Source organism: Diceros bicornis, chromosome 18 (genome assembly GCF_020826845.1).
Source record: "Diceros bicornis minor isolate mBicDic1 chromosome 18, mDicBic1.mat.cur, whole genome shotgun sequence".
Taxonomy (NCBI): Eukaryota; Metazoa; Chordata; class Mammalia; order Perissodactyla; family Rhinocerotidae; genus Diceros; species Diceros bicornis.
Window position 1 is genome coordinate 32,006,821 of NC_080757.1, and position 25,439 is coordinate 32,032,259.

A 25,439-nucleotide genomic window follows, 5' to 3' on the forward strand; every position below is an offset into this window, starting at 1 on the left:
TGAGACTTCCCTCGTACAACTTGCCTCACACAGAGGAAGGGGAAGGCAACTAATATTTACCAAGTGCCGGCTGCGTGCCCTGGGCTGCTTCACATACATGGACCTCAGGAAGATATTCCCCCCTGTTTTGAATCTGCAAGGAGCTCTCACCAAGCATGTCTCTGAAAAACACATGGCAGTGGACACTGAGTGAGCACCTCCAACTCCCTCCATTCATCCAACTGATGGCAAAATGCAGAGCCAGCATATCCATACACCCATGCACGCTTCTTTATAAGGACTCCTCAGGATGGCTGAAATGTACGCGTCAAAGACTGAGATTGTCTTGACTGTATACGTCTCCTTGGTACTGGGCAGATCAGCAAAGGGTGGGCACTAGGATAATGAATCCTGTGCTCTTTGACTTATATGGACTGTGCTGTGGGCATAGCACAGCAGCACTGAATGTTCCTAACACCTCTCTAGATGGTCCCTAAATCTTCCTGGATCACGGTGTTTACCATTTCACGGTCCTTCACTTTTACATCACATCGGAGGGATTTGAGAGTCATACAAAAGCGCAGAATTCATTTTTAAATTAAATCCTTCACGATTTAAAAGTAAAGCCCGTGTTTTGAAAACCAGCCTCCTTCTGTCCTTTAAAATCAGACTCCCCAGGAATCAGCTGAGGAGACCTCAGGACCTCCACAGACACGCATTCGGGTCAGCCTGATCTCAGCCGCTCCTTTGGTCTTCATTCCCACGTCCAGGTTCCCAGTACATATATGTCACTACGTTGGAGCACTGACGCAGGTGTTCGGCAGGTTCCACTTCCGCCATCTTCTGCAAGACAGCAGCAGCAGAGGGCAGTGGCTCAGCGCGTGGATTCTGGTGCTAGCCCTGCTGTTTACTCCCTGTGCTGCCTTCAGTGTTGCACTCAGTTCCCTGGGCCTCAGTTTTCTCATCTGTGAAAGGACAATAATAGTACCTACCTAGTACTAAGGCTAGTAGTACCTGGAGGTTGTTCTGAGTTTTAATGAGATAGTATATGTCAACCACGTAGCCTGGTGCCCGGACACCAGTAAGCACTAAAGAAGGGTAAGCTATTATCGTGCTGTTTCCTTCCCACCCATCCTGTTTGAAGGAAGCTCCATACTCAGAGGAAAATTGGTGCACCCCGTTGTGCCCGATTCTCAGGAGAGCGAGAGGAAAGCTCTGTCTCGTCAGAGCACAAGGGCCAGGCGTAACGGGCATTCCACCGGCACCCCCTGTGCCACCGCAACTCCTGGCTGAGCCAGTGTCACAGCACACTGCTGACTTCTTCAGGCTGCACCAGCCCTTCTTGTAATGTTGTTTTTGTGTATTTGTTTTTCTTCAGCACCGAGGAAAGATCACTCCGGTGCGGGTTCTCCTAGGGTTAAGGGATAAGGGATCCTTTTACAAAGGGAAACATCCAGGGACCCCGTGCCAAAGAGCCTCCTGCCCACCCTGTGACAAAGTATAACCAAAGGGAACGCAGCATTCTCATGAACTAGCCTGGCCCTTTTTTCTAACTAGACTGAAAACAGGCTTATTTATTAATACAATGGATGCAAAGTGTTAGGAGGGATTAAGACCTGAGAAAACAGACATAGAATTATTTCAGTTCTACCTTATGAGTTAACACATTTCTCTTTTTAAAAAGTTCCCCAAGACCTCAACTTGATCCGTAATGTTCAAATCCATAGATCAATGTATGGATAAGCTGATAGATGAATATATATGGTAAATATGTCAAATTGTTAATTCTGGGTGCTAGGAAGAACGGTGCCTGCTATGTATTATTTTTATTTTTTATATTTTAAATCTTTCTCAAAATAATTTTTCAAATGCCTTGGTCGTCTGAATAATTTTCTACACTGTTCTATCCAGAGAACTTTGCTATCTCATCCTGGTAGGAGGGATGTTATTTTCCTCAACATACTACTAAACTAAAATGTGGTAAATGAAATAGCAGCAGCATCTCTGCTGAGGGTCAAGCATCTCCGGGTGTCGCCAGAAGGTTCACACTATATTCCCTAACATGTTACACCCTAACATGCCACACAGAGAGGCATGCTCCCACATCTGTTAACCAAAGAAATATAAGTTGATATTTCTAAAAAATCTACATCCCTCTGCATCCCCCCCCAAAATATAGAACGTCTCTACTTATCCAGTGAAAATCCCAATTAAGAACCTGTTAGGTGAGTTTTAAGAACTCTTACAGGTGATCTGGGAACATACAGGCTGGAGCTGCTGACTTCCACTTATGTCTGTCATTGAGGCATAGAAGATTGGGGGGTCAATCTCCACCTTTATTTGTAAGCATCTAAATCCTCTTGTCTCTTTGACTATGAAATAATCAACAGAAAAGAGCAAAATGTTGCCATAGAAGGGCAGCTCTCTAAGCCTTGGAGAGGCCCTGGACCTGTCACTCTCTCAGCAGGGGTGTCTGCACTTCCCCTCCCCTGACATAGCTCTGCCCCAGAGGAGCTCATCACACCATCAAGACCCTTGGCAGAGACTCGCCACACTGAACAAAATTCTGCCAGCACACCACTGAAGATACTGAAATGCGCACACGTACTCTTTTGAAACCATTTATAACGAAAGTAATGTCTTTGTTATTTCATTCATTCAACAACAAATGTTTCTTGAGTGCCAACTGTGGTGTGAAGCAGGTTCTTATATGCTGGAGATACAAGCCTCGTCTCTGCCTCTGAGACACTTGCAAGTCAAGTGCAGTGTCAACAGGAACTTCCCCAAGTGAGGGCAGGGGGTAGAAGCTTCAAGGTGTTGTCTTGCTGGGTGGCAAATGGCAACTAGCCAGGGCTTACACATTTACCATGGCTAACACTCCAAGCAGATAATCCACACGAGAAATGGAGAATTGACACCTGACGCTGACTACAGACCATCTCAATCATCTGCCAGAGCTTTTGTGGATCAAAAGAAAATGTGACTAACAAGTACCAGTCTCGTTTATGAGGAGAAGGGGAACAAGCTTCAAATAAACTTCTGAACTTCAACCATTTCTCAATACTTTCAGGAGACCTCTTTGAAACTGCACGGCGACTTTCATCTTTCCCATAACCTTATCTAACCTCACCTGCAATGACTAATGTGATTGCAACAGTATTCCTCTGTGAAGTAGCACTATTTCTACCCCCCACCGAGGTTGTGCATCTACCAGCCATGTGAGAACTTGGCATTATTTTTAAAGCTAATTACCAGCAGGTTTTCGAGACAGGTGGAATGGGTTTCTGTCACCTCCCTTCTGCAGAGTAAGCAAAAGCTTCACCAGGTGACCAGCAGGAGACTGCATCTTGGTCTCCGAGGTTCTGGGCATCCTTTACAACAAGGGGGGGCTTCCCATTGGCGACCTATCCTATGAAGCAGCAGCCTGGCATATGCATTCTGCAGAAAAGTTTCTTTAAATCTTGATTAGTTGTTGCTCGGCTGGATGGTACTGACAGCAAAAGCAACATTCCAAAGCAGTAAACACTGGAATCAGAAGAAGGCTTGGCACTGGGGAAATCCCCAGGGAATTTACGGGTTGGCTGACGGGGAAGGAAGAGGTTATTTTCAATTGTTTGTTACAAGAGGGGTCTAATTCATTGAGAAAAAAGAAGTCAGTATTATTCCAATAAATCTTTGTTTTCTAACCATTTCAATCTTTCCTAAGGACGGTTTAAAATTCCAGACCCAACTTTATTTTCATAACCAAGTCAGGCTTCAGGCGGCCACCTGTAAGAACTGAGTATGAGGCGATTCTAAAAGAAGTAAATTATACCAACTCTTTCCCCCAATTCTTCTTTTTGAAATTAGATATTTGTTTTACTGAAGGCAAAACGATCAGATTGGTCCCTTAGAAAAGTGAGATAGAGATGGGAGTAGAGGTAGAGAAGGGAGGGTATTACAAAACGGTAAAGTACAAGGGGGGAAAAAAAGAAATAAAAATAGGCCAGTAAGGGAAAACTGAATGGAAGAGGTCCACTTGTTTATTTTAACAGTGTTTGTCATTCCAGGAGGTTTACTGAAGTTCCTTCCTTCAATGGTTGGCCTTGGACCAGCATTTGAAAAGTCTTAGATCTTTGGAAAGAAAGATTTGGACAACAAAGTTGTTTTATCTGGGAGGGTGACTAGTTTACTCAAGAGTTCCAGAACTTTGGTTTTGATGTTATGGCCTAAGTTTCTCTGTCCCAGGCGGTCCTGGCTATGTTTACTGATTTAGCAAGGGAAACAGGAGGACCTGGGAGGGAGGGGGCTTGTCTCAGGCACTGCTGCCACATTTAGCTGGATCACCTCACTACCTGGGCACCTTGAAGACAACAAAGATGGGGAAAAGTCAAACATTTTTTAAAGGTCCTCTCTCTCGACACTCATAGGAGGGAAACAACACTTCTCTAACTTACTCCCCAAATAGACACCACCGTGGATGTTCTGCCAAGGAGTGATGCGAAAGTGTGTTCCAAAGTGAAATGTAAGCTTGGCCCCGTGCCCAGCTCCCTGCTGTATTTTGCACAGAGAGCTGCAGGCTGGCGTACCGAAGGAGCACATTTCTCTCCACGTGACTGCAGGAGCCAGGCAGCCCAAGCAGATTTCTTTGTGTTAATAAAATGTGATCTCTAGACTGTACACAACAGCAGCCCCGGGAAAATGTGAGCCAAAGAGAAGGACCCAAGGAAACCCATGGCCCTGGCTGAAAAGGGATCACAGTTCCTGGCAAACTCAGTTGTCCCAAGGCAAGGCATCCTAGGCCTGGCGAATGCAAGATGAGAACCGAGTCAGAGACGAAAAGATGTGTCAGGTGCTCCGGTAAATGCTGCTTAAGACATAAAAACAATCCATGGAACCCCATCAAACGTGACCCTGTGCAAATGTTCATTCTTTCTTGGTAGACCACAGACCAAGGTCCTTAATGGACTTTTTCTCAAGATCTGGAGTATCCCTGAGACCCAAGGTATGCAAAACAGAGATCACTCCAAATAAGGCAGGAGTTCGACTCGTCGGTTAAAATCCTGTGTACATATTCCCATCTGGTGCAAGGCAAATGCACACACTTCTACTCCCTCACCCCACAGGGCCTGGCAAATGCAGTCAACTTCCTAGGAACCCATGCAACCACGAGAAGGGAAGCACAAGCAACCCAAGCAATCACGGGGAAGGCCTGGATCACAAGGAGCTTGCTTTCGTGCACAACTCCTGCCTCGTTGCCACGGCGGCCTTGGACTCCTCTGCCCTCAGGAGGGATTCATCGCTCAGTGTCTCAAGCTGTCAACCTACATCTTTAGGAGGCAGAGGGAGGTTCACAGGCTGAGGAGGAAAGGTGGGGATAAGCCACCTGCTCACTGGGCTCCTTTCAACATATCAGATTACTTAATCTCTGGGACTTTCTAATTCACCGTGCCCTGTGGCCAACTTGAATTTCCCAGTTTGGGGAGTATCTTGGGGCTGGAAGGTGGCAGGGGTAGGGCACCAGGACCCTAAGGAGCTTCTGAACTTCTCAGGGACTACGCTGGGGAATGTAGGACTGCACGGGCCAGTGGGATCTTCTGGTTGAAGGGAGTGGAAGGCCTTAGAAGAAGTTGTTCCTTGGCTCCCTTCCCCTGCAGCAGCCCAGTCCCCAGACTCCTTGACCATGGGCAGGCAATCAGCCATACAGCTAATTACGGAGCAGCTGAGTTGATGAGCACCGCCCAGGCCCAGGTGTGATTTCACCTGGGTTAATCTGAAAACCGGTTAATCGGCCTCAGGATAATTGACAGTTAACCATGTGCAGAGCTCAAGTTCAGCCACTGGAAACAGTGGGAAACCACAAGAGCAGAGCAAGTCAGGTCCACTCTCGGTGAACTCTTTTGTAGATTCTCCACAGACAGTGTTTAACCCCGAGCCCACTTCAGCCCACTGCCCCACACCCTCCTGGACCCACCCCTTGTCACACAGTGACCTTGAGCCCCGGGGAGCACATAGTAAGTGCTCAATAAAATGCAACTATTATTATCCCACTGGTGCAGTTCATGGATTTAAAGTTAGGAGACGGGGAGGTCTCTGAGACACTGGCTATGGGAGGCATGCTGGGGGAGCTGTGAAAAGCACTCCACTCCTGCTCAAGCATTCTTTCCAGAAAGAAAAATCTGAAGAGTTCAAACATCCCCAGGAAAGCAGATCAACAGCACGAAAAAAGAAAGCACATTCCAAAGGTGAAGAGAAATAAACCTCCGAATATCAGTTCCATTAGCACGGATAACTGAGCGTCATCCCCCATCCTAAGTAGACTGGTAAATTCTCCAACACCTTCTTAAAGAAGTGGGCAGCACTTTTGTTTTAAAGGTTTACATGCCCAGCCTCCTGGTCCTTCCAAGGGCCACGTTTCCAGGGAATCTACAGCTGTGACCACTGGCCACAGCTGCCAGGCTCTGCGGTTTGTGGCTGCCTCTGCTGGAGCACTGAGCACCCAAGCCTGTGCTCCACTGGCGTAGCCACAGGAATCTGCTGGGGATTGTTGGAATTACAGCCTCCGTCCACCTTGCAATTCCTGTCCTGTGACCATGCTGCAGAATCAATAGACTTCCCTTCTTCCATTCCGTTAAGCTAACCAGAATAAGCCACCAGCAGGGAGCAAAACAATACGTGCCAGGGGCTTGGAAAAACACTTTTCCAGGACACCGGAAACAGCACTGGCTCGAGTCCTTGATCTTCTGCCCAGTGGAGGGACAAGTACTAAAAGATCTTCCCAACCTGCTCTGTCAGGACAGCAAATACCCGGCACAAAGTCTGTCCCACCTAAGCCCATGGCAGACATCCCTACTGAATCACAGAGTTCTTTCCACTGAGTCCAGACCAGGCTTCCGTCTTTCAAGAGGACATTCCAGGCACCTAATCCATCGAAGCCGGCTGTGAAGTGAAACCTACTGCCCTGGGGAGGTCCTACAAACCTGAATCCAGCCACCCAGAGGAGCAAGCCAAAAGCACAGCTGGCCATTGCCCTTCTAGAAAAGTTGCAATCAAAAGAGCTAGCTGTGGGCCCTGGGGGTTTTCCTTTTTTAAACCTTATTTTGTCTCGCTAATAAACCACTGCTAAAAAGTCCAACCCTTGGAGCAATGATTCCAGCAAGATAACTTGCTTTCAGGGTTACTCTGGAATGTTGAACACCAGAGAAGCCAATGGTTCCCATTCAGAAGGAAGAACACTTTTAGGGAAGTAACGAGCTTTAATGCTGCTGCATCTTTTTTCCAAAGGTGTCAAATGTCTTGCATTTCAGCTTTAGTTTTTAAACTCCATCATCCTTTCTAAGGGGCAGAACATCAGATTCTTAATCCATCTACTTGCTTGGAAGCAGAACATCACCCCAAGAGGCTTTCATTTTTTTGCGCCAAGATTTGAATGTTAGTCCAGCTCATAGTAGTCTTAGAACGCAGAGTCACAGAGCTAAAAATAGCACCCGTGTTTTACAGATAAGAAAACCCAGGCCTTGAGAGATTCAGTGACCTGTCCAGGGACACAAAACCCAATTCTGGCAAACCAGCTCTAGAACCCAGATTGGCTGACTGCAAATTCCGTGCTCTTTGTAAATGACCTACCTCGAAATTATTGCTACATATTTTCTCCTCTGGCCACCTAAAACCCAATGAAAATAATAATGCTCATCCAATTTATACTTTGATTTGGATTTAATTTGGTCAAGTTTCTAACTGGCTATTTTATATTTATGACACACTTGTAAGTTAGAAGGACTTAGATTATTCCCATCTTACAGATGAAGTAAAACCCTAAGAGGTTGACAACTTGCTTAAGGTAATTAAAAGCATAGCTGGGACTGTAAATTAGGTCTTTCAGTGTATTTAAAGAAGCGTCATGGGGCTTGTAAAGACTCAGCCCAGCAACTCAGAAATCTGGAAGTGAGATGCCAAAAAGTGAACTATAAGTACATTTTCTTTTCTTTTTTTTGCTGAGGAAGATTCTCCATGCGCTAACATCTGTTGCCAATCTTCCTCTATTTTGTATGTGGGTTGCTGCCACAGCATGGCTGACGAGCAGCACAGGTCTGCGTCCAGGAACCAAACCCAGGCCGCCAAAGCGGAGTGCACCAAACTTAGCCAAGGGGCCGGCCCCTATAAGTACATTTTAGAAAGTGATCTTTAAATACCAGATTCTCACTCTGAATTAAAACTTACTGAGTGACAACTCTGAGCAGACACTGTCGCAGGACCCTTCACTGAGTAGCCCATTTAATGTGATTTAACCCTCATGACAATCCTGTGAAATAGGCCGTCATATTCCAGGTGAGGAAGCGGGGAGCTCAGAATTTAAGTGACTTGCCCAAGGTATCATGGCATCTCAGGAGACCCCCGACTCCAACTCCAATTTAGTTTAGTGCCTAAAGGGTCCAACAAAGATGTGCTGATGCTATTAGGACTGTGTTTCCCTGAATATCTTTATCAAAGCTTGTTATTTCTTCCTTGAAAATGATTTCATCTTGATCTCCATGGTTTTTGGCCACTGAGATATGCCCAAATTTATTTTTAAGCTGCCTGTAATCAGAAGGGAAGGCTGATGAAAAAGAGAGAAAACATACTTTGGCAATGTTTCCACAACATTCAATCCTCTTGGGAGCAGACTAAATTCCAGGAACCAGTATCACTTCTAACATGAGTTGATTTCCTAACCTCTTACATTAAGTGCTTAGCACCATTCCGGCTTTAACACATAATGGGTATTGCTATGATTTCATATGCATTTAGCTGATTTCAACTTAGGAGGATTGTGCCCACTCTTTTATAAAAGCTCAGAGATATGTGATTGGATGTAAAAATATGCTGAAGGAGCTTTAGCTGGAATCAAACGTCCTCTCAAGAGGGGTAAATCTTGCCTAGTTTGATGCCGACGTGCTTTGTTATCCTTAAGACAGGACTGGTGTACCTTGAAAAGCTTTATCCTGCCACACCCATATGTACAGTACACAGTGCCCTACATCACGACCCAGGCTGAGAACTCCACATCTCTAATCTGGTTGGAAAACAAAGTCATATCAGGTTAATCCCAATTCTTAAATTAATTGACTTCTAGTTGTCCTCTTTGCGTAAAAACTGTTTTCACACTTTTATTCCAAATAATCTACTTTTGTTCTCAATTTCCTCATGTTTCCATTCCACTTCAAGAGAAGGGTCCATTTTTCCTATCCGGAGAGCTCCCTGCCACTTTCCCATCTTGCAGGGAGAGTTAAGAAGAAAGTGTAAGAGAGACTTACCCCAGGGGGACAGAAGGCCAGGGAGTTAGCTACCACCGGAGACCCTCTCCCCACTCAGCAGCCCACTGCCAACAACTAGGGGAACTGCCGGTTCTCCACCTCATGACCCAAAAGTGTCACCAAAAAGAAAAAAGAAGGAACCCCGGTCACAATCTTATAGCATGTTGGAAAGGCTTGAGAGCACCAAAGGAAATGAATATAAATTCCCTCTCACCCTTTACCCACTCAAGCTCTTTCAGGCGCAGAGTCAGAGGATGGTAAGGGGTATGGAGATGAAAGTAGCCCTGGCCCATGGAGCACAGGTCTCCACCAGAGCTACCCAAGAAAGCGGACAGTTACACTGTTACAGGACCACAAACTGGGTAGATCCTTTCACAGATGTCAGTACACAGGATGCTCATCCGCTCTGCCTCTCCATTACCCTCTCTTCCCTACAATGACTCAAAAGGTGGGGAGCAGTTTCCAGGCCATCGTTGCTATGGACAGGATGCGCTCCTACTCAAGTGACCATAAGATGACAACAGAGGCAGAGGAAGAGAAGAAATAGTAATCACAGAATACAAATAAAAGTGAGGAAAGCTACCATTCATGTATTGAGCACTGTTCCAAGGGCTTTACGTATATCACCTCATTTACTCCTGCAGGAACCCTCTGGAGCAGACATTATCTTCCCCACTCACAGAGGAGAAACAAAGGCAGAGAGTCACAGAGCCTGGAAAGAGCAGAGCCAAGAGCTAAGCCAAGGCTGGAACTGTAACCACATCATGCTGCCCGTCAATAAGAAGAAGGGAGTAACGAGAGGACGTGGCTCTAATACATGACTATTTCTTTAGTAAAATTCAAGAGAGAACCACCATCCCTGGGGATTGGTCTACGACATCCTCTCTCATGGTAGATAAAATGAACAAAAACGCTCTTTTGGTTCCATATACTTATATGAAAATCTAAGTTTAAAAATATGAAAATGTCGTGGGGTGGGACAAATGGGGGAGGGAGGCAGACAGAGATAAAACTGCAACAATTTGGTGGGAACGCCAATCCAAATCACTGAAATGTCCGAACGACAGAAATTCTCTTGCTATCCGCTAATATACACCGTGATTAAAAACATCAATTTATACACACATAGTTAAGGTCTTTAAGGACTATTTTGTACTCAAATAAGTTAAATGTGCCTCCTAACACTATGTTTGCATAAGTAATCTGTTTGGTAATATCTTTCTTTATAAAGAAGACAAAGCCATAAATTTCGGTTTAATTAGTTAAAGGTCAAATGATCACGAAATCTGAATCAATGCAATGTGACTACTAGGCAAGCTTGAGGCTAAAAAGAGAAATAGAATGCAAGTAAACTCAAATTGCTTCTTTACACTTAGTTTTTGTAATAATGAAACTTCCTATCATTCATCTTCAAACTTCTAAGGAATCCAATAACTAAATACCAATAAATGGCCTGTTATGTTTGGGTAAATTTCACTTACAATGCTAAAAAATACTTATTTTTGACATGGATCTAAATATTATTTTAAAAATCATTCAGATGTTACTGGTCATTTGAAATAAACATACTTTAGATTCTACCAAGAAAAAAGATACCCACCTCCAGTGGGAAAGCGTATCAATATAAAGAAATCAATTGTAACAAAATGGATTCTATGAAATTCTTACAGTCAGTTCTACAAATTTACCTTTTCTTAGCCTCAGAAACACTATCAAGGCTTTAATTCTATCTTTACATTTTATTTTATCTACTCTTTCCTCCATAAATCTTTTAGTGGCCTTTGGTCTTTTAAAAACAATATTATTTTCACTGCATCGGAGATCTCCATCCATTTTTCAAGTTTTCTCTAGTAAAGGCCTCCATATTCTTCTTCAGTGGTACTAACTAACAAAGCCCACAGCATAATGAAGCACTCCTTATGACAGATGGAGTTTAACTGCCGCTCTCCTTAAAAGCACTCTTCATATCTTGGGGTATCGAGATCTCTGCTCTGGGTAATCTGATTACTGCGCATCTAGGTATTCTTGTTCATCTGGTTTCCAGCATGGATTCCCATTGGTCAGGGCCTGGTGGCATCTCTCTCCAAACAAACTTTGCTTTTCCCATTCAATTCAAGAGGCATTTAGTGCGCATGAATGGAGAGCCTCACTTAACTCTTTCCATTAAGTGCAGAAGCACTTACAGAGCAGTAATGCGACTCCTTCTCTGCTCTGCTGTCCATGCCTGGGCTCCACAGCAAAGACATTGAAGCAGACTGTTACCCAGAGCTAATTAGAAAAGAAAGCATTGCTCTTCCCCGCTCAAGCAGTTTCTGCCAAAGCACTTATTTCTGCTGATCCATTTATCCAATCGCACTTGCTAAGAGAACATTTTTTCACATGTGATTTAGTGCTATAGCTCCCTGGAGCATCTTTCTGTAGCATGCACTCATTGTTTTTAGGAATCCAGGGTCTCCCAGGGAAGATTTGAAGGGAAAGGGGTTTAATTAGCCACAAGCCATCTCTCAAGACCCCAAATTCCAAAGCACTCTTCCAAAAATCATTAAAGAAAAAAAAATCCTAGATTCAACTTCTACCTTTAGGAACCTTGTCTGACAGTGGAACTGTGTAATTTTTCAGGAGAGAAAATGAGATGGATTCCTACTATGAGCTGGATGGGTAGGGAGTTGAGACACTAATGATATTTGTTAAAGTCAGGAAAGAAGGAAAACAAACATTTTAGGAATTTTCACATTCAGTCATGGAGTGTGTATCCACCAGAAGCCAATTTAACAGAAACAAGCACTGTATAGCTTTCCCCCACAGACACCAGATTCTGCCAACACTCCTGTAATTGTCTACTGTACATAGCTGGAGGTGAAGTTGCACACATCGACTGTTATTTTTTATTTAAGTGAGCTGGTTTGGGTTATGGCAACTCCTCCAGCTCTCTGTAATCTTGGCTTGATATCAAAGCACACTTCCGGGGGTACTTGAGCAAGTCGCTTCATGCATTCAGCCCCCCCACACCCTCCCCTGGACCCTGTCTGCTCTCACAAAATCCCTTGCCTCCAGCAGTACTCCCAATACAAAACATACACACACCGCACAGCCACCATATCTAATCATGAGGTGCAATTAATTCCAGTTTCAGGGAAAAAGGGAGCCACGAATACAAGGTCAGGACTCAAGAATCCAAAACCGTTAACAATGATTCCTTTGTCTCTCAGGAGTAAAATTAATAAGCTGGCCAGAAACTTGGCGAAGTATTTTTAGCTTGATATTTCTGCAGCAGGTAGTCCTTATAATGAAGTACTATTTCTAACACTAAGGCATTAACGCCTTCTCTCTCTCTCTCTTTCTCTCTCTCACATACACATGTACACACATACCAAAAAAAAAAACACACTCATAGAAATTGGTTCAGTATACTTGTTTGCAAACCTAGGAAGCTTTATAAAAGAGAGGCATTTAAAAGTGATGAATGTTAATGGGTTGGGTTTATTAAAATCTATTTTTCTACTCCTATGAGACCAGTCCTGCTTTTGGACTTTTAAATTCTGAACCATTCAAATCCCTCAAACTATTTCCTTGCCAAAGAGTGTTTCCCCCAATCACCAAAATTATGGGCTTTATAAGTGAAACCTAAACCCTATGTTTTTGAATTACTTTCTCTAGATCATTAGAACATCGTGTTTTGAAAGGCTGTTTGATGTTCAAGGGAGAGTATTTATTTTCAAAATAATAATAAGAAGAAAGTCCCGGTTTGCCAGAGGAAACTATTGTGAAGAATCTAAAAATGTTTCAAATGCAACCTTGAACCCAAGTGGAAACACCCACATGCCACTTCCCTACTCAGAAACTTTCAGTGGCTCCCCATTGCCTACTGGATAAAGCTCAACCTTCGGAGCTTGGCCTTCATGAAGCTGCCAGCCTGCCTGGCACCTACCCCTCCAGACGCATCTCCCTGACTCCTTCCTATGAATCTCCTGCACCAGCCAAATTGTATCTACACCTTGTTCCCTAAACACCCCGTGGGCATTCCTGCCTCTACAGCTCTGCCGCAGCGTTGCCCACTCACCATTCTGGCTCCTCCACCTCTCATTCCGAGGCCCAGCGGAATGTCCAACTCTTCCAAGAGGCTCGTCCCAGGCACGCCTGTCCTGGGCAGTGGCTGCTTCCTGTGAGGTCTGGCAGCTCTCATTGTCTACACTGCTCCCTTACTTACTGTTAAATTTTTTACTCATTTCTTGACTCTTTCACCCTCCTTTCAATAGATATTGGAGGCCTCTACGTACCCATCATTCGACACCCAGAACATGCTACTTTGTCCTGTCACTCATTCTTTTACCAAAAAGTTCCATCTTCCCTGCTAAGTTGCCATCTCCTTGAGACCAGCAGCCGAATGGTACCCTTGTCTGTCTTCCCCAGGGTATAGCACAAAGCAAAAGCTGATGCTATTTCTGGGGACCATCCACATTGCTCCTCGGTCCTACAAATGCCTCTGTTGCTTTCTAATCTTCACATCATTTACTAGAGAAAAGTAATGGAACTGACTTGTGGTAAAGGTTGGCCTACTGTGTGCCAGGCACCATGCTGGACCCTTCATGCACATTAGCTTTAGAAAGCTCACATAAACCCAACAAAGATGTTACTTATGGATGAGAAAATGAAGGTGCAGAAAGATTAAGGATTTATCCATTAAAGGACCACTTGGGGGAAGGAGGAATTATTATTCTGGAATGCTTATGTAAAGTCTTGCCTGTAAGCAGGAGAATGAACTAGACCTCTCTCCTCTTCCAGCACCACAACATGCCTTTACAGTTTCTCTACCACTGAGGTCACTATGTTGCCTTCAGGTATAATTATTAATGCCTGTTATTAAAAATTCAATAGTAACATTGACTGATTGACTGATTGATTTACTAGCAAATATGTCATGGAGAAATCTCCTAATCAAGAACTTCTTTGAACAACATTTTGTTTGAGTTTTTACCCTCCTGGGGCAGGAGGAATGAATAAGGGTTACAGTTAGCTACCCAAGGTTACCTAAAACGCAGAGGCTAAGAGAGGGGCAAACAAGAATAGGCAGAGAAGCAGAGGAAAAATTCAAACTCCTTGACCAGAGGCCTTAATTGGCTAGGAAGGGAAAAGTATGGAGACTCCCTAGGAGCCCAATGCTCGGTCCTCCTATGAGAGATGAAATCAGATGGTCATGAGAATGCCACTCACAGCAGCTAACCGTTCCTGAGCACTGACTGTATGCCAGGTACTCTACACACAAGGCTCATAGGACCTTCAACAACACTATGAGGTAGGTCCAGTGATTATTCCAAAGTTCCAGATGAGAAATCAGAAGCTCAGCTCATCTAGATCGTGAGCAAACATGGCAGAGTCAGGATTCACACACAGGTTTCTTTGTTTATCGGATCTCATGCTCTAAAACATTGCTATATTGCCCATATAGAACTGTCTCAAATACAAGACATTCTGATGGATGTTGTGACAGGTGAGCCAGCAGGCATCTAGGTCTTAAGGAAATTTAAGTTGATTCCAAAACAATGGTTTAGTGGCTTCAGGTCAAGACATTTGCTGGGGGGATATCAAATATTATCATAAATGAAAAATATTCTCAACTAATCCCCTTAGAGAATCAAATGCAGACCCTGTACCTCTCCATCCCTCTCTCATATATTCTTTTCCAATGTGTTTTTAATCTTATTACTTCCCCACTACCTTCCCGCTTCCCTCCATTTTCACTGCTGAGACATAAAAAATGATTCCTGGGTAAAAGTGATTAGTGCTGGTTGGAAGAGAGGTTTCCGAGGAACCTAATAAATCACTGCTGTCTTTTCATCCTCTGGCTTCTACATTAGGATGTTTTCGAGGCTTTTTTCTTCCCACTTCCCCCACCCCTCTCCTTCTCCTCTACCTAGTTCTGTCTTTATATTGCTATTTTTCTAGTCTGGTAGGCACAGCGCTGAACTGGAAAGACTCTGCCAAGACCCTTGGCAGGAATTGGCTTACAGGAATCCTGCCCACCGCAGCAGTGCAGAGAAGACAGGGCCTCTGGGCAGACAGGCAGGAGAAAGGGCCGAATTTGGGGTCTGGCTAGACTGTTGGACAGAGCAGGTTTCCCTGGCATATAAACTGCCCTACAGAGCCCAGCTTTCTCTTGCCAGGGTCAGGATTACAATTTCTCACTGGTACTTGCTGTAGATTGCCTGGGAAGAGAAGCAAGGGTGGGGGCGGGGGTTGGGGGGCGGAAGCAAGCCAGCACACCGCCCAGAGTTGGGCGAGCTCCACAGGGCACAGCCACGTGCCTGAAGCACACGGTCACACAGGCAGGCAGCCAGGGTTGCCAGGGCTCGCACGAGAGCTGGGGGGCTGGGCACCGAGCAACTGGCTGTTTCCACACAGGCAAAACAGGAGTTGCTAACCCAGAAGCAATACCGCTGGGTTAACATCAAGGAGGTGACTTGTCCTAACCCAGAATGAAGGAGAAAAGTCAAACAGACTACACAGAAGAACGACTGGGCATGCTGGAAAATAAAAAAAAATGCATGTCCTATTTTTGCAGAGGGAAGGGGACTGGATGAAACAGATCCCTAAATGGAGAACGGGGGTTGGGAATACAGTCTTTCTTTTCTCTGCTCCCATGCCACCGAGATCATAACCACAGCTCCAGGCCCTGAGTATACATGTGCCACACATCATGCCATACCTTGTCACGTGTTATCTTATTTAATCCTGCTAAAACCCCATAGGAGGGGACTATTTATAGTCTCCGTTCTATTGATGAGTCAACTCAGGCTTAAAGAGGTTAAGAAATTGACACAAAGTTACATGGCAAGCCAATGTGGGTCCAGGACATGAACCCAAGCCCCAGGGTCCAAAGCCTAGGCTCTTCACCACCAAGTGGTCCTGCTTCCCAAACCTATGGGAAAATACCTCTAGCCAGGAGGGTAGGAACAGTCCTGGGAATGTGCCAATATGACAAAGCCAAGAGAACAGGGCAAGCCTGTCCTCTACAGGGCATGGTGGAGAAGATAAACTCTCAAGAAACAGAAAACAAGTCTGCCTGCCTCCAGAATGAAGCTGACTCTCTCCCCTCCATGACCTCCTTGACCCCGATGAATGAAATGCACTTACAAGAGACCTGAGGCACAGCGCACAGCAACTATCAATCATGGCGCTCCCAAGCTGCAGGCGTACCAGTATGCCGAAGGGGAAAATATATGAACTGCACGCCCTTAAAAGGAGGGAGAACACGAAGCTGCATCTCACGATGTTGGGAAAAAGCAAGACAATCCTGTTGCCTCAGCAGGACCTCCCAGAGCCCCGGAACCAGCAGCACAGAACTCCCCTCCAGCATGACTCAGATCCCACGGCCAGCATCTTCCTTCCACACCAAAACCTTATCACAAAGGAAGGTCAGCAGAAACAGAACACAAATTCCATCTTGCAAAGGTACAATCGGTTCTCCCCCATGTCCCCACTCTTCTTGTGCCACCCACTTAGGCCCTCCTCTTCCAACACACCTCCACGTGGAAGGGTTTTCACTTCTCTCTGTAACCAGCCTTCATCAGAACCTGTTCTCTGTGCTCAGAACTGGAAAGGGAGCCTTCTTAATTCTCAGCTGAATATGGGTCTAACAGTGGCAGGACACCCCCAAGCTATTCAAAGAAAAACCACCAGAGGAAACGATTTCAAATCTGGCTTTACAAGCATGTGATTTAAAAATAACTCTGACTTTGTCTGCTATAGATGACATTCCCTAAAGGGACTGCTGTCCTTAAAGCAATCGCTCAATTCTCAGGGCAAACAGATTCTTATTTTTCTTGTACCCAGCACATACTTCCAGGAGAGCACTCCCGGGTACCACCTCTGATAGCATCTGAAATGCAAACATTGAAGCGGTCAGGAGGACTCCTGCCATCTCTGCTGGCCTGGGGACATCCAGGATGCTGCACCTCAGATGACTGACAAGCCTGTGCCGGCGGCTAGAGCATCCAGGAACCACCACTCTTCCTTCATTAAGATGTCAGCCCAGAGAGCTTAACAATGTCCAGCCACAGGAGGTTTCAATGGATCCCTGGGTTGTTCCTTCAAGGAAAAGTGTATTTCTTCAGATATTTGCTTCATTCTTTGATCAGACAGCTAATCAGAGGAATAACGATGGGTGTACAAAATAAGAAAGGGGGTTGGAGGGATAGGAAGAGATATATGATAGTATGAGAATTCACAAGAATGCTCACACCTGGTCATTCCAAGACACACTTGCAGTAGACCTAGAAATGCGTCATTTGTCAGCTTATGGCTTCATTTCCTCTCAATCAGACAGGTACCACTAATGACACAATGCAACCGAGCATAACTCAAAAGATGCACGCTGACCAAACAGCAGAAAACAAATGTTTAATAAAATTGCTTTGCAATTATCTCCTGATTAGCCTGATGTCTTAGTTTTATCAACTAAAAGTGTTTAACTATGCTCTTATTAACATTATATTTATTCTCGGCTACCTAATATCTCGTCTTCTCAAAAGCTTGGCCATAAAGCATTCCAGGAGGTAAAAAGCACCCATGTGTGTGGTGGGATCCTGAATTAAGCCGACATTTTGCTGCCCAAATTGAAAGTCTAGATCAGTAGTTCTCAATGGGGGTGATTTTGTCCCCAGAGGACATCTGGCAGTGACTGGAGACATTTTTACTTGTCACAGGGTGGGGGTGGGGGTGTTACTGGCATCTGGGGGATAGAGGCCAGAGATGCTGCTACACAACCTACAATGCACAGGACAGCGCCCACAACAAAGACTTACCTGAAACATCAATAGTGCCAAGGTTGAGAAATCTTGATCTAGACTGAAATTCTACAATTCCCAGAATGCTAAGGCTACATCTGTACTCCTCCCTTCTGAGGACTTATTTTCCTCAAGATTAACTTGGTATTTCTATTCTGGTCACCACTGTGATTACACAGAATAATCGAGAACTTTCTCCTTTTTCAGGTTTGCTTGTGATATACCATCCATTGAGTCCACATCCCCTGGAATTTCATTTTGCATTATAATCTTTATAATGATCAACACTCTATGACAGCAGAGTGTTATTTTATGTGCGTTTGTTATCTGAAGAAGAGCTTTAACTTCTTTTCTGTCTTGTTAGGAGTCTCACTGGGTTTTCTATTCAAAGAAGAAGATTATTTTGAAGTGTGTTTCCATTACCAAAAAAGATACTGAAATGAAGACTTATTTCTAGACCCCAGTGCCCAGTGGATCCTAGTGCCCTTCCTCCATCACCTAAAAAAATGACATCTACTGAACCTCAGGAGTCCTTTCTTATGGATTGCAAATCTGATTGGGGCATCCCAAATTTCTGACTGTCATGGATTAATACTGATTCTAACAAGCTTTGACAAATGACTTCTAAGAAAGCCTCAAATTTCAAAATACCGATTCTTCATTCTCAGTAGGAACCAACATGTGGGGACTTAATATTTGCATGCCTCTTGGGGAAAAAATATAGTATTTATAACATGGTACACATCCTGTATTTGGCAGGGGATTGAGAAATATTTATCAATACTTATCAAAATCTCCTGACATTTCTCTCCAGAAGGAGGGGTTATATATTGTACCTAACGACTTTAAGAGGGCATTTCAGAAGACAGGGATTGAAATAAATGATAAAAGTTGACACAAATAGAACAATGATCATAACTGCTTTCATTAATAGAATAGCCAGTGCTAGTCATTTGACTCTTTTACATATCTCTACTTTTCACAATAATCCAATCAAATAGACATTACATCCTTCTACACAAGAGGAAACTGAAGCCCCGAGGGGTTGTGTCACTTTGTAAGGTCACACAGCTCTGAAGTGGTAGGTCTCAGTCTGCAGAGCAGAATGACACACAACTGTGCCTTCTCACTGGGGCTCTGTCCCCTTCTCCCTGTTTTTTTTTTTTCTCTCATTTTGAATGGTCATTTATTCCACTTGTTGTCCATTCCCGGGAAGAAACTGAGGACAATGGCACCCTACGTTCTAAGTAACAGTGGTTCAGGGTCACATAAAGGAGTGTTTTCCCAAGCTTCTGCAGTCTCCTGGGGTGGCTAGAGGTTAAAACTTAATTCCATTCCAACCAGTAGCCTTGAGTTGTAATTCAAAGTGGGTTTGGAGAAGGGGCCAGCACAGAAGATCGGAGTGGAAGAACTTGAACTCCAATACCAATATTTCAAGGCAGGGGCGTTCTCTTCCTCCTTTGCATTATTTCCTTCCATTTTAATCTTGCTCTGTGTGCCTGAGAAACTCGACACGAGTCGAGGACATGGAGTTCAGGAATGATCTCTAGCACAAGTCTCCCATTGTCCTGCTTTCTGCCTTCCCCTGCAGCTAAGGCCCTCAGCTCCGCGACCTTCCTGACAATTTATCTTGCTGAATCTTTGTTCCTGCTTACCTGTGCACAAGAAATGGTCTTTCTTCCTGTTCATTCTGTACTCCAGGGTGCTGGAGCCATGAAGCCAGAGCTGCCTCAACCTGTGTTTACATCTGAGCATCCAGCAGTGGGTTTTGAAGTACCGGTCATTTGAGGTGACATTTTTGTGTACTATTTCAACATCATTTAAAGCCAATCTTGTGCCCTTGTGGGCTTTCACAAAAGTTGGTTAAAAAGTGTGATGGACAGACAAAAACGAAAAAAAATACATAAGAACAATTTGGTTTACAGGAATTGTGAAGAGAAAGAGATGGAGTCTTGTGCTGAAGAAGGCTAGGCCACGCTTAATATGAGAGCCGCTTTCAGATTCAATTTCCCAGTCAATGACAACACAAATGAAAAAGATGACAAAGCTATCCACCCCACACCCTAACTCACATTTTTTTTCCCTCAGGCCAAACAAGAATGAATGTAGGTAAACGACAGCCTTACAGAGAGTCTGCCCAAATCATTCAGCAAGACCCTATTTGTGTATTTGGGGAATGAGGAGAACAGACAGCAGATGAGATGGATGCCCAAATTATCCAAATCATTAACTGAGGGCTAGTATGTCTTAAACGGCAGTCCTTGGATCAGCTGCATCTGAATCCCCTAGGAAGCTGGTTAAAAATGCATATTGCTGGGCCTCACCCCAGAGCTGAAAAATCAGAACTCCTAGGGGTAGGTCCATAGAATCTGCGTTTAGCTGACTTTCCAGGTGCTGTGGCTGCTCACTGAAGTGGGACAACCACTCACTGAAGGGGGTGAAATACAAGAGTCCTCTTTCAGTGTGCTGAAGCCTCTCTGATTGCTAAAATGTTTATGCCCCCCAGCCTGCCCCTCTCTTTCCTCCTCCTCCCCATCTGAAGGGAGAACCTTCTGAGTTTACCTGGTCTGATGGGGCTCTGCATACAGTTCGGGGACGGGATGCCAGGGTGAAGGGGTGCAGAGGCCCGACTGCTGAGGTCCATGACTGAGGGGGCAGCTGAGGAAGCCGGCTGCAGCCCGGGAGGGTGAGGGCTGTGGTCATGCTGCGACGGGCTGGGGGGAATGCCATTTTCCGAGAGAAACTCCTCCAGGTCCATGTATTCCAACTGGAAAGTATCTCCGTCATAGGGAAGGGTTTTGTCCCATAAGGTGGGTCCCAGAAAAGCCGACTGGGGGACCGTCGGGCTGTTACTCTCATCATCCAGCTTCTTTTCCTTGTCTTTATCTTTACCAAATGCTGCAGAAAAAGGGGAAAGTTGGCCTTTAACAAAGAAAGCGTGTCGCTTTTTTTTTATCACCCCTCCTGGTTCCTGCTACGAAAACTACTTCTCACAAACACCAGGGTTCTTCTCTGGCTGCTGGCTTTTGTGGATCTGGCGTTAAAAGTTCAAGCAGGCCATGGATCTCTGCCTGTTTTTCAACATCTTCCTATTTACTTTGGAAAGAAAGTACTAGTCCTTGGGACGGGGCTACACACAGATCTAGGATATAAACAAGAGAGTGCAGTCTTCAGTGCATTATTTGAGGAGACAAATAACTTAAATCTACCTGCCATAACATACAACTGCTATGATTTTTAAGAAAACAGCCAATAAGCAGGCATGATTTATCTTCCAGGAAATTCATTACAGTAACAATATGATGTTCTTCAGACTTAAAAAGCCAGAGAGTTGGTAATTCTAATTTTGGAAAAGCAGGGACTCTCCACCCTTCTTTGTTACCACGTATTAAGCACCTACTATATACTTGGTTCTTTCCACATACTGTATTATTTCCAAAAATCTCCAAATCAACTTGCAAACAGCAATCGTCCCCTTCACACCAAAGAAATGGAGCCTCTGGGACTTGAAGCAGCTTGACCAATGCCTCACATTGGCAGAAAAGAAAATAGAGAACTTCCTGAGTCCACATGTTTGCTTCTAAAGCCACTGGGGTACACTGTATCTTACAAAAAGAGTTTTAAAAAAAATTACAAAGTGTTTTCTTCCCTAAACACGTAAGCATGATCTGGCTCACAAAAATTATACATGTATGCAACCTGTCAAAAGGACAGCTATTGGAAAAGGTGATTACTCTACTTACTACGGTGGAGGTATGCAGCTAGGTTTTCTACCTGGAAGTATGGCTCACCCATTAGGTCTCTAACCAGAGCTCTTCACCCCATTAGGTCTTTAACTAGAGCTCTGGATTTTGCCAAGTCCAGTACTCAGGCGCGGGTGGAATCTGGAATTAAGGAATTTGGCTTCTGAGTTTCTTCCTCAGAAAAACACAGCCTCTACCGCCATCCATTCTAATCCTCCACAGTCTCATCTCCTGAGAATTTGACTTAAAACACCCACAGATGCAAAAGACTGCAGGCAGCACCTCCCTCCCAAGCGCTACTCCTCAAAGGAGAGTTAAGAGGGACGCTATGCTCTGCAGACTGCGAACCAAACCCCTCAGCTCTTGCAATGCAACAGGTTGTCCCCTGCTAGGAAAGAAGATGCGAGTACTCCCAAGCTATTTGTAGCCAAACGATCTTTCAAGACTTGACACTCTGAGCCGCACAGTTCGCATCTGCTACTGTGCTATCAAAGGCAGGAAACCGCATCGGCCCAAATGACAAATCCCTGGAGGCACCGGCTCCGTTCGGAGCCTCCTCGCACGACCCTTCCTGTCCCGTTCCAGCCTAGGGTGCCTGGGGAAGGTTTGGGACTTACCAAGAAAGGGCTCAAGCCAAAGGAGGCTCCTGCGCGGTTACACGTGAGCCTGCTCCGCTCTCCCCTCCCACCAGGAAAAGTGCACGGGGAAAGTGTCAGCACCGGAGGCGTGCACGGCTTCCCGCCGAGAGACCACTCCCCCCGCCAGCCCCAGCCCCAGCCCTCACCCCCCTTCCTGAATTATCCTTCCCAGGAGAGCACGCGTCTCCGCTCACACCGCGTGAGTTCCAAATACTAATAACAGAAACAAGAAGGACGATCCCAATAACCAGGCTACGCAGTGACACCCCTCCTGTGGAGCCCCCCACCCCATAAAAGCGAGCCCTCTGGTTTCTCCTCCCCAGCCCGGGAAAATCTGCCCTCGTGCAGGCCATTTAGCTCTGCGTACGGATAAGTCGCAATCTAGGGATCACTGACCTGTCAAGTTCTATCTCCCACCCGTGCCGCAGGAGCAGGACCCAGGAGGGCGGGCCGGGTCCCCAGCGCTATTTTAAATGATGTTTAGTGAGGGGGTCCCCCCTTTCTGAGGAGGAGGGGTGGGGTGATGGGTGAGCCCCTCAATTTCATCAAAGCAGGGCCAGTGTACCGGGGACAGGGAGAGAGGGGATGGATGCTCCAGCGGACCAGCGGGGGTGCCCGGCCCAGGAGGGGGACCCCAGGAGCGTCGTCCCTTCCCAGAGCAGGGCATCCAGGAGGGCAGCGCTCACCGTCTTCTTGATGAAGGGGGAGCTTCAGCGGGTTCTCCAGCAAGGACCTGAGCACGCCGTAGGGAGGCGGGATAAAGGTGGGATTCAGGGGGAGCGGTCGGGACATTTTCTCCATCGCGATGCAAATTTTTTTTCTTAAAAAAAAAAACCCAACCGCCCCCCAAAACGTTGCTGAGCTTCTTCCTCCGTCCTTTGCCAAAAGTACGCGCTTTCAAGGCGGTGGAGACAAGGGAAGGAAAAAATGACTTTTATCTTTATAAATACAGCTGCATACGAAAATAAAAATAAACTTTCGGATTCTCAGTGCAGACGAGTCCCGGAGGACGCGCCAAGTGCCCCTGGGCTCCTCGGCGACGTGCAGGATGCTCTCACCTGCCTCGAACCCCTCGTCCTGCAAAATGTTCAAAATTGCGAAAAAGAAAGAAAAAATATGCAGACGGCTGCAGAAGGGCGAAAGCACCACGCCGCCCCGGGTCCCTCCGGCGAGCACCAGAGACCGCGCCGTCCCACCCCACCCCCCTCCCCGCGCCGGCGGCCGCTGCTCCCCAGCGCTCGGCGGCCCCGCAGCGCCGGGCTCAGCGCATCCGGCCGCCCATGTGCCGCGGCCCTGACAAGAGTGACGTCAGGGCCCGCACCGCGCACCGATAGGCGTGCGGGGGCGGGGCCAAGCGCGGCCCCGCCCTCCGCCCCGCCCGCCCCGCCGCCGCGTGTTTAGCGTTGTCGCGCGCGCGGATTTTCTGGGACCATCCAGAGCTGGCGAGCTGCGAAGGGACAGGCGCCAGATCCCCTGCGCCACCGACCTGCGCTGAGAATCTAACTTTCCCAGAGTGGGAAAAGGAATGAAGAATTTATCTCAGTAGTTTTCAACCTGGAAATAAGCCGGGGAGTTTAAAAAATCCAGATGCCCAGGCCGCATCCCAGATCAATTACATCAGACCTCTGGGCTGACATTGGGGCATCATTAGCCTTTAAAGCTCCCAGGTGGTTCCAATGAGCAGCCAAGTTTGAGAATGACAGGTTTAGATCGAATTGAAGGTAAATACTCCTCTAAATATTTCTCCTGGCCCCAAGTTTAGCACCCTCTCTCTTGCCCTGCTCCCGCAACCACCGAAAAATAACTACTGCTAGGAGTTCTAATGAGATGCAAAAAGCAGAGTGAGGAGGGGAGCAACCGATTGAGCGGTGTGAAGTTTCCCACGCTGTCAGGGGGTTATTAATAGGGATACACATTTGCCTGAAACTGAATGACGGCAGGAGACACACACTGAATGAGATTTTAGTAATATTGGCTCTAGGAGAGTACTGATGGCTGTGCCTGGGTCAAGTTACAAGGTCTGCACGGTAATTAAAATAATTTTGTAAAGTATTCCTTAAGGGGGTCTCAGGGTTCATTGCCACAGCAGCGGCTGCAGCTTCTTGCTCGGCCAGTTTGACACCGCAGCGCTCGTGGTCCTGGAGCGCTGAGTGCACCACTGGTGTGGGTGGAACCCTTTCCCATCGTCGGGTAGAGGGAGGGCGCTGGCATCCAGGCCGGGAGAGCTCCAGGCAGGCAGGCAGGCAGGGTCTTCCCTCCTGCCCCACATCTCCTCGCTAAGATTAAGGTAGCATGATCTGGGGAAGGGTCTGCAAGAAAGAATGGGCACAAAATAAAGAAAACCTTCTTTCAGTGAGACATAAAGGAGAGACATAAAGTCTCTGGGGTGGGATGCAGCAGAGTCTTGGGTTCTACTTCCCTGGAGACCCCAGGAGGGAGGACTGAGAGAGAAGGCACTTGGAAGCCAGGAGACCAGGAGGGCCACAAATGAGCACAAGATGCCCCTGACAGGGGGACTTCTGGCAAGTGCCTTCCCCTCTCTGAGCTGCAGTTTCCTCATGATCATGTGACCTCTACAGTTCCCCTCACTCAGAAATTATGACAAAAAGGTAAGGTAACAGTTGTAATGTTTCAGATTTCAGCCAATTCCAAAAACGTCAGACATTTAGCTAATGCCACATAGATTTATTGAGCTCCAACTGTACGCCAGGGACTGCACTGGGACTGGGGAGAAGAAGATTAATAAGACATAATTCTGACCCTCAAGGACTTATAGTTTAGGTAGGGCCTGGCATATATGCAAACATTATAATACAGTCTTAAAGGAGCAAAACTGGATAGATTCAGGTGTCATGGGCACTTATATTAGGGGAGGGATTCCAGAGAAGGTGTCTGAGCTGGGCATGGAGCTAATAGTCTTTCATGAACTTTCCAAATCCCTCAATTCTATTATATTGTTTCTCACAGAAGAAAGGACTCCCTCTCCACCATCCTTTTGGAAAGGGAGAGGCTGTTTCCCTGCCT

At 46.0% G+C, this 25,439-nt stretch overlaps 1 protein-coding gene across 2 annotated transcripts in view; it reads right to left on the reverse strand.

Annotated features, from left to right (window-relative positions):
• The window catches only part of HLF (HLF transcription factor, PAR bZIP family member), a 56,392-nt gene extending 32,813 nt beyond the window's left edge, over positions 1–23,579 (reverse strand). For both annotated transcript variants that reach the window (XM_058560620.1, XM_058560619.1), the window contains exons 1-2: positions 23,102–23,579; positions 20,597–20,932 (exon numbers count right to left, since the gene is read on the reverse strand). In XM_058560620.1, coding sequence (XP_058416603.1) covers positions 20,597–20,932; positions 23,102–23,216 — 451 coding nt within the window. In that variant the 5' untranslated portion in view covers positions 23,217–23,579. The remainder of the gene's footprint in view (positions 1–20,596; positions 20,933–23,101) is intronic.
• Positions 23,580–25,439: the final 1,860 nt, after the last annotated feature.